The sequence below is a fragment of the Anoplopoma fimbria genome, chromosome 8 (assembly GCF_027596085.1).
Source record: "Anoplopoma fimbria isolate UVic2021 breed Golden Eagle Sablefish chromosome 8, Afim_UVic_2022, whole genome shotgun sequence".
Taxonomy (NCBI): Eukaryota; Metazoa; Chordata; class Actinopteri; order Perciformes; family Anoplopomatidae; genus Anoplopoma; species Anoplopoma fimbria.
Window position 1 is genome coordinate 27,838,487 of NC_072456.1, and position 14,290 is coordinate 27,852,776.

Below are 14,290 nucleotides of genomic sequence, written 5' to 3' on the forward strand. Positions count from 1 at the left end.
TCACATTAAAAGGCCCACAACATTTCTTTCTTTTAAATTGTTGATATTTAAAATTTACTGACTTATTAACTAAATTAACCCGACCTATATATGGCGGAAAAATCAGACAGTTTACTGCTTTAAAGGCTGCGTCTGTAATTTAGTTGTATTTTAGTTTAAACATTAAACAGGAGCCTCTTAGTTTATGCAAATTAATCAGAACCAGTCTGTCTGAACTAAGTTTATAAAAACAAAGATTAGAACAAATGAGAAAAAGATTAGAACAGTCAAATGAGTTCATTTGTGGAATAGTTTTGAAAAGGAAATAAAAATATACAATATAATTAACAGATTAAAAGGAAAATCAACAATAAGATGATTAACAGATGTCTCTGTATACTATTTGTCATTCAGACCTTTATATTATACCAAATAAAGATACTCTATTTGACCTTAAAGGTGTTGCTTATTACACCTTTACACTTTTTACATTAATAATTTCATTCTTATTGAATTTAAACACTGAAAATGAAAGAAAATTCAATAAGAAAAGTACAAATAATGAATGTAAAAAGCGTAAAAGTGTAAAATATACAACTTTTCAGTCACCATTAACCTGCTTTAGTTTGTCACTACTTCAAATCTAATGACTTATTATTGGTTTAATTATTTGTATTTGAGTTGAAAACAACCAAAATCCACCAAACAAACAAAAATATTTAAGCTTTTTTAGTGAGACATACACACAATCCCGGCCTCTATTAGTCTATTTCAATGCTTTTTTTGCATTCTGGCTCCTTATTTACATTCAAAGTACAAAATAAAATCCTATAATGAATAAATGTATTGTCATAGTGAATGATAAAACCAGTTCACAGTGACTATCACAACACTAACAGGATCATCACTGAGAGCTGCAGCTGCATCCTCACTCCATCATGTTCCTCTCTGCTGCTTTGGGCCCGTCTGTGTTTTTTTGCCGGACCATAATGCACTGGGAGGTCGCCTCCGTTTGTCATGATAAAGCGGATTATGTGCTGGTGATGTGTGACAGCGTGCGGAGGCGTCCTGAGGACAACGGGTCTGTTTGAAATGAGGAACTGTTCTGTGTTAGCTGGAGGGTTTTTTTTAGAGCGCTGCCAAAATCCCCCCCCGAAACCTCATGAACCTGTCACCATGGTAACCGGGACATGTGAGGCATGGCGGGCAGATATTATCCCTCCTCTGATTGTACTGTCACCCTCTGGATGTATATCTGCATACATTAACATGCTTTACTCTTTAGAGGGGAAACTTTCTAAACCCTGAAGACTTTCATTACAGTAAAAACAATATATATTCCCTTTTATTTAAGACAAAAACACACTTCTTCATGCACTGAACAGATATTTTCCTTCCATAACACGTCTTCTTTCAGACGAGTGGAAAGAAAACATTTATTTTACTTCTTTGTCTGTTTGCGTCTGTAGATTTCTACTAAATTCACCAAAAGGTACCATTAGATAATGCCTCATTTGCATATTTAAACATAACATTTCAGAAAACTTGTAACCCAAAAAACATTCATCTTAATGTCAGTAATGAACTGGTGAAGTTTCATGTTGATATCTATTAGTTTATTTTTTTACCCTATTCACCTGTAGAGTCTTCAACATGTATGTAATTTAACTAAACATATCTTTAAAGGACGTTTTCTCTAAATGAGTTTTTTCTCAGACTCTGATCCATAAATCTCCACTTCAGTAGCTCTTACATACACCAAACTTTACAGCTTCATTCCTCTCTATATTCTGAAGGTTAACACAGAGGGGTTTGTTCAGACATCATTCATAGCCTGATTTATACAACATTTATTACTAATAACATGGAGAAAATGGATTATTTATGTCTTTTGACAGTATTTTAGTGATACATAGAGATATCCTAAATGTAAAAATGTTTGACACTAATATGTCAACAAAATGAAACAAGAATTTTACAACCTGGCTTAAGTTAAGATAAGATAAGATCATCCTTTATTAGTCCTGCAGCGGGGAAATTTGCAGGCTCACAGCAGCGTAGAGTAAAGTGCACACAAGAGACATAGTAGAAGAAAGACAAGATAAAAATAAAAAATGAAATAAAAAAACAAGTATTATAAATAAGCGATAAGAAACAGTAGAAAAACAACAATAACTGAAAAATATTATATTTACAGACAGAAAAACTATTATAACTATTATTGCACAGTGTTTTTATTGTCATGTGTCATGTGGTCTGCTGGGAGCAGAGCTGGTTGTGCAGCCTGACAGCAGCAGGAAGGAAGGACCTGCAGTACCTCTCCTTCACCACCGGGGGTGAAGCAGCCGGTGGTGAAGGAGCTGCACAGAGCTGCCAGGGTGTCCTGCATGGGGTGGGAGGTGTTGTTCATCAGGGATGACAGCTTGGCCATCACCCTCCTGTCTCCCACCACCTCCACCGTATCCAGTGGACACCCCAGCACACTGCTGGCCTTCCTGACAAGCTTGTTCAGTCTCTTCTTGTCTGCTGCTGAGATGCTGCTGCTCCAGCAGACCACTGCATGAAAGATGGCTGATGCCACCACAGAGTCAAAGAAGGTCTTCAGGAGGTCTCCCTGCACTCCTGAGGACCTCAGTCTCCTCAGCAGATAGAGTCTGCTCTGACCCTTTTTATAAAGTGCGTTAGTGTGATTAGTCCAGTCCAGTTTATTGTTCAGGTGAACACCCAGGTACTTATAAGATTGCACAATCTCAATGGCTTTATCCAATGTTCACATTTATGTTCTGGAAATGTATGAACATTTGCTCATATTTAATAAGATAATGCCTCATTTACATATTTAAACATTTTCATGAAACTTGTAATAAAAAAAATAGTCGTCTTTATGTCGGTTATCAACTGGGAAACATTATTATAATTATTTTTATTAAACGTGTAGGACTGAACATCTGCTCAGCCTCTGGGCCTAGTGGGAGGATTATTCCTCAGAGGATCATATTTGGTCGAGACTGTCGCCAATTACTGTTTAAAAACCCCTGAGTGGTTTCTGTTTTCTGCTTAAACTCTCATTTCAGTCTAATTCTCCTTTAAACTAACACTGACTGAAACATTTGATCCTCTAAAACACTATGGATGCTTTTATCTAATGTGTGGAAATATAGAAACGTTGTTATTTTTACACATAAAACCACTTTTAATGCTGATAAATAACATTTAATCCCCATCTGTATCCAATGTGGATGCTTTCACTGGGACCGTTCCAGTTCCTCATATGAGAAAGTGATTATATATATATTTTTAGACACAGACACACAGGAAAGAGAATATCTAAACCAAACAGTAATGAGCTGGATACTGAGTGTGTATATGTTTATGATGTGACAGAGTTGGAGAAAACGAAACTTTGCAGAAAGAGCGTCGCCAGCTTGGAGAGTGGGAGTACTTCAGGTGCTGTATCTGAGTTTGAACTGGTGTAACTGGTGTTGGGAAAGAGGGTGTGTGGTTGCTTCAGATGGGATTCTTTGTTTTCTCTATTTACTTCTGTTTTTCTGATGAAGGGGAACTTTGGGCACCGACAAGTTAAGACTAGTGATGTTTATGAGTGTGTCTGTGTGAGGTTCTCCTCCACAGTCAGTGTTTCACTACAGCAGATGTTTGTAGAAACAGACAGGAGAACCAGCACGGAGCAGATCAATGTTCTGCTGTGGACGTATTTTAGACTCCTAAAAGAATCAATATCAGTTTAAGAGAACGCTATATTTAGAATATTTACACCTCTTTACCTTTATGACGGAGAACTGAAGCTGTTATCTATGCTCTCTACAAAGACACCAGACTACATTCACACAAACAGAGACTTAACCTCTCAGATCTTCTGCTGCCTTGATTAGGTTAGTTAGATTTTTTTATGTTTGTGTAAATAGTCTTTGGTGTTTTAAGGGTAAATTCTGCTTCACACAAGTCACACAGTAACAAACAAAGATGGCAATTTCCATGGATGGCAACTGTGCAAAGGCGACAGCCAAAAACCTAAATGGTGACGGCCATAAACCAACTGCTTCAGAGTTTATATGAATTAAAAGTCCCTCCTTTAAAATCTTGTTAATGCTCGTGTCCACAAAAGCGAGATGGCAATGACCAACAGATCTTGGTCCAAAACCAAGATGGTGATTTCCAAAAAACAAAGATGTCTGTCTATCTGACAGGAAGGTAAAGCAGCAGAAAATAATCTAAATATACCGTTCCCCTAAACTCATATAGATATTTTTACTATCCCTTTAAGGACATGACTTCCTGGTCAATTGGATGGTTGGTGTCAGAATAAAACGAATAGATCTGATTCTCGAGCAGCACAGCTCTGGTGGAGGACTGACTGTTGAACCATCACTTTATTTTCTCTGTGTGAAGTGAAAGTCTGTCTCTGGTTTTTGTGGCCTTCTGTGTCGACTGTCCACCAGTTTCTATTCTCACTGCAGTGCAAAGAACAAATCAAACACTGTGACAGACCTGTGTGAGATAATCTGGTGTGGAAAAATAGGAAGTTAAGTAAAAGAAACCGAGAACTGCTGAGCCAACATGGTTTCTTCATGTTTGACTCAGGATCTTCTTAGAAGACAGAAACGCTGCAAACGAGGGACTATTTGATGGGTTTAAGGAGAGGAGGAGTGTTTCCAGGATTAGGATTAGAGGTTAGTCAGTCAGTGGGACTCTGTTACATAAGTGTTCATGTGAACATGTATGAAGGCTTCTTATCAGAGGAAACTCTTCTTCCTGGGCCCCTCAGTTTATCTCTGTTTTGCAGGTTCTTTGAACTCCACGTAACCTCGACCCTGTGAAGATCCTCTGTGTGAACATGAGTGTAGTTATGAAACATAAGGTCTTGAAACACTGCTGTGAGGTGGAAAGCAGAAACAGAGCGCTGCTCCTCCGCTGTCATGGAAAAGTCTAAAGATAACCTCGAGTCCTGCTGTTCAGTGTCGGCTGTAGTTTCAGACGTAACCATGAAAGGTGACACGTCTCTGCCTCGGCCTTTGGGCCACGGGGATTAGACTCCACTGATTCAGAGTTAATGTGAATTAAAAAGACCCCCTTTAAAATCTGCTTGTGTGGACTTTAATCCTCGTCATGTTAGTAAGAGACACCACGGGGGGGGATTATGTCCAGAGGACTGAAGATATGTGCTGTGGTCACTTTAAAGGACTCTATGAAGCTAACAGACAGCAGATGGTTAGTTTAGCTTAGCATAAAGAATGGAAACAGCTTAATCGCCAAGAAAGAGGCCGGCTCATCACCCGTATACGTTGTTTATGAAGAAGTGGCAAAGTCTTTATGACATCATCCATTTGTTTGTAGACTACAGTTTTGAAGCCTTGAGTTTGGCATTTTGGCCGTCGCCATTTTGTTTTTTTGTCCGTCGCCATCTTGGTTTTTGGTCCATTTTCATCATGGTTTGTTGGCCGTTGTTATCTTTATTTATGGCCGTCAACATCTTGGCTTGTTGGCCTTGCTATCTTGGCTTTGGCCATTATCATCTTGGTTTGTTACCGTAGCCTTCTTGGATTTTGACCGTAGCCATCTTGTTTTTTTTGGCCGTTGCCATCTTGGTATTTTGCAACCAGAATAGCGCGGCTGGCTATTTTCCCCACTGCTCCCAGTCCTTATGCTAAGCTAACTGACTGCTTTAGCTTCATATTCAGAGACATCTGAGAGTGTGATCGATCTTCTCATCCAACGGAAAGAAAGTGAATCTCTTTACTATGTTTCAACCACAATTATTACTATTAAAGGTGACCTTATTGTTCTTATAAACGATTCGATTTTTGACAATATTTTTGTTAGTCAGGTTTTTGTATAAAAAATAAAAATAAATCGTAGAAAAAATATAAAGTTCAACAGGAGGAGGAGTCTGGAACGAGGTTCAACTTTTTTGTATTGAACAGAATAACAATATATTAAGATATGTGAAAACACAGAATACACAACGAAAATGTATTATTTTTAGTTTTCATATATCATTTCATCTGTTAGTTTGTCGGATACATATTCCCTTAGTTGAAAAACGCATGCGGTTCACCCGAATGGTGGAAAACTTTTAGAAAAATGTGTTTTTATTTTTGGTTTCATGCCTATAGAGGAATAAAAAACCCTTTGTTGTCATATTTAAAAATGAAAGGGTTAAATCACATGATGGTCTCTTCAGTTCCTGCATGCTGACTGCCTCTCTGTCTCGGTGGTCAGGGGTGACTTGAGGGTGATCTTCTCTATCTGTTAAAATCTAACTTGTTTTATATAAATGTGGTTCTGTGTTTTACGTCACGTAAATCTCCTCCTCATCTGGTACACTGAATTATACAAACTGTGTGATATCCTCCAGCTCCTCTCTCTCTGTTCATCTCTGTCTGAATCGGATTAAACGCTAAATGTGCAGCAATTTTCAGCCACTAAAAGGTTGAGAGATCAGCACTTTTATGTGTGTGGGGCTTTCAAAGGACCTTCTGACACGTAGCGAAGCCACAAAGAGAACAAATCTGCAGGTGTAGTCGCCACAAAATCATGTCAACTACAAACAACAAAGAGAGCTGAGGTCACGAGAGAGGAAACAGACTTACAAGGGGCTGAAGTAAAACTGCTGACTGGAATCTAACCAAATATGAACCATAATGTTTACTTCCTATTTACTTCAGAGATGTTTTGGGGGATTTTCATGAAGTGATTTTCTTTGTGTGTTTCAGGGTTGGTGTGGATCCGGATCAAGACCAGCAGCAATGTGGAGACAGCTTCCAGGTCCTACAGGGGGTAAGGCTTTAATATAGACAATATAAATAATCAGTGCAATCTAATGTGCAATATTAACAATCATTATGTACGTTTAAATAATATTTTTGTACATATTTATTATAGTTTACTGTGTGATTACTAATTTATTGTACTTGTTTTTATCCTGTTTTCTGCTCATGTTTCTTATTTCTTTGGTTGCACTGTTTACTCTGCTGCTGTAATCCTGCAAATGTCCCCACTGTGGGACTAATAAAGGATTATCTTATCTTAAACTTTAAATCTTCACCCCTCAAAAAAAACAACCATCTGTATATAAGATAGTCACCCCGTGTTACCTTGTTAAGAAAGCTTTGTTTGTCTTTTAAAAAAGAGAGAAAAGCCTGATGAATGGAAGTAAACAGAAAACTATATGACAACTGAAACTGTGTGCAGTTAAATCCAAGTATCATTTATCCAGTCAGATGCTCAATACTTCACATGCAACTTCGCTAAAACCTTAATATCTAGACGAGCAGCTCGGTTTCATAACCGTGACACTGTTATTGTGGTCAAGTTTTAAATCGTCAGGTTTTAGTGAAGACAGGAAGCGTGACCTTTAAGGCAGCTCCGCTCTCTCTGCTAGTGCTGCTGCAAAAAAAGTAAACCTGAAGACACGGAAATATTTAGTCAGATACAAAGTGACTCTGATTCTGAGAGCGATGATGAAATTGAAAATGAGAGGCGAAGCTCAGATGATCTGGAGGAGAATCAGCAGGTTGTGATTCCACCCAGATGTTGGATCCAGATGAGAACATGTGTGTTGTGTTGTGTTTCTGCAGGAGGGCTCTCAGGCTGAAGGTCAGAGTAAAACCAAACAGGAGAGCGCCTGGCTCTTCAGACTCTGGTACACCTTCGATCACAAGTATCCTTTCTGTACAACCAAAGACAGGATGTGTCGCTTTTAAGGGGATTTTTTGTTGACTTGTTTTTATTGATTTTTATTTGGAAAGGGGAAATAGTATTGAATTACATTTCTCATTCTCTGCTTTCTACTTCCTCCAAATTGTACATTTGATTTCTTACACCATAAATCATAACACACACACACACACACACACACACACACACACACACACACACACACACACACACACACACACACACACACACACACACACACACACAAATTATGGTTCCTGGAATGTTTGGAGTTTTAACAAAAGTCTTTGATGTTCCTCGAACAATAACACGGCTCTGTACAAACAGAGAACAACCCTTCACATACTGTCTTCGGTGAACGAGTCATCAGTACATTTCTAACTCAATTTAACAAATCGTCAACAAAAGTTCGTCATATCTTTCATTGCTCTGTTCAAACACATGTGTTATGACGAGGAGCCTCTGACCACTTGAACTGGGCATTCATGGGTTTATTCCCAGAATGCAATGCAGCCTGACTAATTACAAACATGAGCACACTGCTGCCGAGCGTCAACAACATGACTTTACCCTCAGCTGCTCACAGAATCCCACAAAGACTAAAGCTCCAAATATATCAGCTGGCAGACTTCCTCAGCGTTATTAAAAACATGATTCATAATTTAAAATGTTTTTATTGAGTTAGCTTCTGCAAACTGAGTTTCATCAGATATAATACTTATTTGTATACCTAACTAATGGCTTGATTTATGGTTTATGTTTTCTTTTCTTTTGTTTGCACAAAAAAACTTCATAAAACCTAGATTATGAAAAAGAATAATAAATGTGAAGTCAAGAAGGCAAAGATTTATACAACAGACCTCTCCTCAACATAAAGAGAAAAACAAGCAGTAAAACAAGAAAAACAAACAATACTATATAGCGAACATAATTTGGAAAAATACGATAAGCAATAAGCAGAAAAACTAACCAATCAGTAAATAACAATACCTGGAAAACAAAACGAGGAAAAGAAGATATATAACCGTCAAGAAAATAATTAGACATTATGAAATAAATGACAATATATGACAATTTCCTCATAGATCAGTTATAAACCTTTAAATAAGAGCAGCTTTTGAGTTGCTAGGTTGTCAAATATCTTTCTCCATCACTACACTTATTCCTGAACCACCACCCAGCTACCTGAAGCCCATCCTGACCCACAGCGGACCGCCGCTCACCACCACGCTGCCGGCCTACTGCGGCCCGCTGGCCAGCTGTCTGACCAGCCGGCAGGCCTACGAGGTGAGAGTCCACCAAAACACAGCAGAAATACACTCATGAGAATGTCCTCCATGTTCACCTGTAGGAAACATCACTGCAGCATTGAAAGCAACAGGAGGACATTTTTGGAAAATACACTTATTCACCTTGTTTAGAGTGAATAAGTGAGGCAAGAGAGGAGACATGAGAGGAGAGGAGACATGAGAGGAGAGGAGACAAGAGAGGAGACATGAGAGGAGATAAGAGAGGACACATGAGAGGAGAGGAGACAAGAGAGGAGACAAGAATGGACACAAGAGAGGAGACATGGGAGGAGACAAGAGAGGATACATGAGAGGAGAGGAGACAAGAGAGGAGACAAGAATGGACACAAGAGAGGAGACATGGGAGGAGACAAGAGAGGAGACAAGAGAGGAGACATGAGAGGAGACTAGAGAGGAGACAAGAGAGAAGACTAGAGAGGAGACTAGAGAGGACACAAGAGAGGAGACTAGAGAGGAGACTAGAGAGGAGACATGAGAGGACACAAGAGTTAGAGGAGAACATTGATCCACTCTCGTGTACAGTGGGTACGGAAAGTATTCAGACCCCTTTAAATTTTTCACTCTGTTTCATTGCAGCCATTTGCTAAAATCGAAAAAGTTCATTTTTTTTCGCATTAATGTACACTCAGCAACCCATCTTGACAGAAAAAAACAGAAATGTAGAAATTTTTGCAAATTTATTAAAAAAGAAAAACTGAAATATCACATGGTCATAAGTATTCAGACCCTTTGCTCAGTATTGAGTAGAAGCACCCTTTTGAGCTAGTACAGCCATGAGTCTTCTTGGGAATGATGCAACAAGTTTCTCACACCTGGATTTGGGGATCCTCTGCCATTCTTCCTTGCAGATCCTCTCCAGTTCTGTCAGGTTGGATGGTGAACGTTGGTGGACAGCCATTTTCAGGTCTCTCCAGAGATGCTCAATTGGGTTTAGGTCAGGGCTCTGGCTGGGCCAGTCAAGAATGGTCACAGACTTGTTCCGAAGCCACTCCTTTGTTATTTTAGCTGTGTGCTTCGGGTCATTGTCTTGTTGGAAGGTGAACCTTCGGCCCAGTCTGAGGTCCTGAGCACTCTGGAGGAGGTTTTCTTCCAGGATATCTCTGTACTTGGCCGCATTCATCTTTCCTTCAATTGCAACCAGTCGTCCTGTCCCTGCAGCTGAAAAACACCCCCATAGCATGATGCTGCCACCACCATGTTTCACTGTTGGGATTGTATTGGGCAGGTGATGAGCAGTGCCTGGTTTTCTCCACACATACCGCTTAGAATTAACGCCAAAAGTTCAATCTTGGTCTCATCAGACCAGAGAATCTTATTTCTCATAGTTTGGGAGTCCTCCATGTGTTTTTTGGCAAACTCTATGCGGGCTTTCATATGTCTTGCACTGAGGAGAGGCTTCCGTCGGGCCACTCTGCCATAAAGCCCCGACTGGTGGAGGGCTGCAGTGATAGTTGACTTTGTGGAACTTTCTCCCATCTCCCTACTGCATCTCTGGAGCTCAGCCACAGTGATCTTTGGGTTCTTCTTTACCTCTCTCACCAAGGCTCTTCTCCCACGATTGCTCAGTTTGGCTGGACGGCCAGGTCTAGGAAGAGTTCTGGTCATCCCATACTTCTTCCATTTAAGGATTATGGAGGCCACTGTGCTCTTAGGAACCTTGAGTGCTGCAGAAATTCTTTTGTAACCTTGGCCAGATCTGTGCCTTGCCACAATTCTGTCTCTGAGCTCCTTGGGCAGTTCCTTCGACCTCATGATTCTCATTTGTTCTGACATGCACTGTGATGCTGTAAGGTCTTATATAGACAGGTGTGTGCCTTTCCTAATCAAGTCCAATCAGTTTAATTAAACACAGCTGGACTCCAATGAAGGAGTAGAACCATCTCAAGGAGGATCAGAAGAAATGGACAGCATGTGAGTTAAATATGAGTGTCACAGCAAAGGGTCTGAATACTTATGACCATGTGATATTTCAGTTTTTCTTTTTTAATAAATTTGTAAAAATTTCTACATTTCTGTTTTTTTCTGTCAAGATGGGTTGCTGAGTGTACATTAATGCGAAAAAAAATGAACTTTTTCGATTTTAGCAAATGGCTGCAATGAAACAAAGAGTGAAAAATTTAAAGGGGTCTGAATACTTTCCGTACCCACTGTATCTATGTTCCTCATTGGAGATGCATGAGTCAGCATTTCTTTTACTTTCTGTTCCCTCATCTGGAAGTCAATGTGTTTGCGGTTAAAACAAGCTGAAGAAAAATGAACGTTAGTTCTCTGATATAAAAGCCCCGGCCTAAAGCCCTGCTTTATGGTCTGTTTGACTGTAAATGGAGCATCATTTACTAAATGAACATCATGCTGTATTGAAGAAGACTTGAAACTAGAGATTGAGACCATAAACTCATGTTTACAAAGTTTACTGAGGGAATAAATCAAGAGAGAAGTAGAGTCATTTTCTCATAGACTTCTATACAACCAGAGGAGTCGCCCCCTGGTGGACAGCAGAGAGAATGCAGCATTAAGACACTTCCACATGCCTCTTGGTGTGACATCATGTAGTTTTCTTTCTCTATTCAGGAGTGTTTTCTGTGAATACTGAAGTTTTTTCTCTCAGGAGAACAGAAATACCGTCAACGTATTCTCAGTTCCTGCCAGTAAACACACAAAGCAGCGAGGCCTTCAGAGAGCGAGCGGACAGTGGAGAAGCCTTTCTGCATTCAGAGGGAACAAAAGACTCTTTTCAGCTCCGTCTCAATGATGATCTCTGTTCTGAAAGAACCTACGCTCTGATATATGAAGCATAGAAACATCCATTGAGGCTGAGCCATTGGAAAATTCTCCTTTTTCATTTTATGTGAGGATTTATACTCTCCTCTTTACCCCAAAGAGCTTCATCACTGTCGGGTTATACACTTTAAATTGTGTTTTTTTACTTTACCGCTAACTAGTCAGCTCTGTCATTTAAATTAGAATTTTAAAGAAGTTTATGGCCTTGCATCCATAAATGTTTTCCTCTACTGGTTTTTACTGCTGGTGGCTTTCCAGCTGAATTTAGGAGGTTGTTCATATAATCAGGACCGTCCAGTGGGGAGAGACGGGATTAAATAAAGCTGCTCGCCCGCTTCCTCTTTGGTTATGGATATTATGAAACGGGGGGGGGAGGGAGTAAAATGTTCCATAAACATAAACCTCAAGTTGTATAACATTTGATAAGTGGTTGTAGGAAAATCGTTTTCAGACTGGAAAGCTTTAAAAACTAACTAATTGAATTGTGTTTTGAATGAAGGGCTTTAAACAGAGCGGGGGAGGATATTCCATGTTTTTCAGATAAAACCAACAGTGCATTAGTCCGTCTCTCAATACTTTCCATCTGCCTGTGACACACAGCCTGAAGCTCATTGGTTTCTACTGGATCTTTCAAAAAACGACTCACACATGCATTGTTTGCATTTCATATAAAAAAAGGCAAAACAGTGTGTTTAGCAACCACGACTCGAACAGAAGTAGATGGTGCATTTCTTAGGGACTATTTTCAGCTGCGGATTCATACATATTTGGTGCTCTACAGCAGTGGTTCTCAACCTTTTTTCAGTGATGTACCTCTGTGAAATACTTTTTCAGCCAAGTACCCCCTAACCAGCGCAAAGCATTTTTGGTTGAAATAAAGATGTAATACACAGCGCTGTGCCATCAGTGTCTGATTATTAAACTGTCAACACTGACGATTGCATTGTTGCATTGAATTCAGTTTATGAACTTACACTTATATTTTATTGAATATTTATTAAATAACTATTTTTAAAGGATTTTTGAATGGATGCTAATTTTAAATATATATTTTTTAAATCTCACGTACCCCCATTTGAGAACCACTGCTCTATAGTGAGTATAAAGTGCTGCAGGAAAGTTCTGGTAAAACCTCAGTCTGTAGATCAGAAGTGGAGGTAGTCGTTGTGACGTCACTCATTGGTTTGTGGACGTTTTGAAGCCTTGAGTTCAGCGATTTTTGCCGTCGCCATCTTGGATTACAGCTGTTGTCTTGTTTTTTGCAACCGATGAACAGGAAGTGACCATATATGGACTGAGGAGGAGTGACGTAGAGACGCCGTATACGTCTCTGGTGTCGACCTGTCAATCAGTGTGTAGCCCCGCCCTAAAGCATCCCCTGCTTTATGGTCTGTTTGACTCTAAATGGAGCATCATTTACTAAATGAACATCATGCTGTATTGAAGAAGACTTGAAACTAGAGATTGAGACCATAAACTCATGTTTACAATGTTTACTGAGGGAATAAATCAAGAGAGAAGTAGAGTCATTTTCTCATAGACTTCTATACAACCAGAGGAGTCGCCCCCTGGTGGACAGGAGAGAGAATGCAGCTTTAAGACAGGAAGCTTTGACTTCACTTTTTATAACCAGAGGTTGCCGCCTGTGTTACATCCATTATGAATTATTTTTCCATTAAATCTATAATGAATCAAAATAAGCTTATTTAATTATTCTCATAAGACAATAGTAAGAAAATATCCTTTGCTAACTAAATAAAAGGCCTGATGGATTTATTATTATTTATTTTCCCTGCAGGATAAGTGTTGTAGAGACGGCGTTATATAATCGATCCTCTCATGTGAGAACTCCCAGATGACCCGGTGTTAACTCGTCCCCCCCCGTCCCCCCTGGGCGACATGAGAGCACACCATTGATTTATTCAGCCGGTCAATTAGAGACTGTGAGAACCTCATGCTACATTTTCAGAGCTGTTTGTTACTTACCCAGTATGCATTGTGGACTTTTCTATCTATGTGTCCCCCCCCTCATGTCCCACTATGTGTGTGTTCTTCAGGACCAGCTGAGGGACATCGACGCAGACCTCCGCAACGACGCCGACCTCACCTTCACGTTCGGTGACACCTCCATCACGGCTAACGGGCGTCCGGCGGCGGTGACGCGGCCGGAGGTTCGGGTTGGAGCGCCAACGGCAAGAGGAGCGGCAGCACCTCAGAGGAGGCGCTGGAGCGAGAGCTGGACTCCCGCGAGCAGGAGCTGCTGAGCCGGGGGACACGACTGGTTTTCCCCATCGAGGACCACATCTGAAACCTCGTCCCCCTTTCCTCCCCCCGTCTCCCTTTTTTGTCCCACACCACCAGCCTCCCCCTGACCCGACCACGAGACCGCCTCGCCCTCACACATCCTGCAAGGACGAGCGTCCATGTCCTTCAGAGACAAGAGAGGAGACAAGAGAGCAGACAAGAGAGGACACATGGGAGGAGACATGAGAGGAGTCCTGAGAGGAGTCATGAGAGGAGACATG

General features: G+C 40.3%; 1 protein-coding gene across 1 annotated transcript in view; it reads left to right on the forward strand.

Annotated features, from left to right (window-relative positions):
* The window catches only part of slc9a7 (solute carrier family 9 member 7), a 28,699-nt gene extending 14,626 nt beyond the window's left edge, over positions 1-14,073 (forward strand). Inside the window, 5 exon segments of the mRNA XM_054603531.1 lie at positions 6,711-6,774; positions 7,575-7,657; positions 8,856-8,961; positions 13,823-13,907; positions 13,910-14,073. Coding sequence (XP_054459506.1) covers positions 6,711-6,774; positions 7,575-7,657; positions 8,856-8,961; positions 13,823-13,907; positions 13,910-14,073 — 502 coding nt within the window.
* Positions 14,074-14,290: the final 217 nt, after the last annotated feature.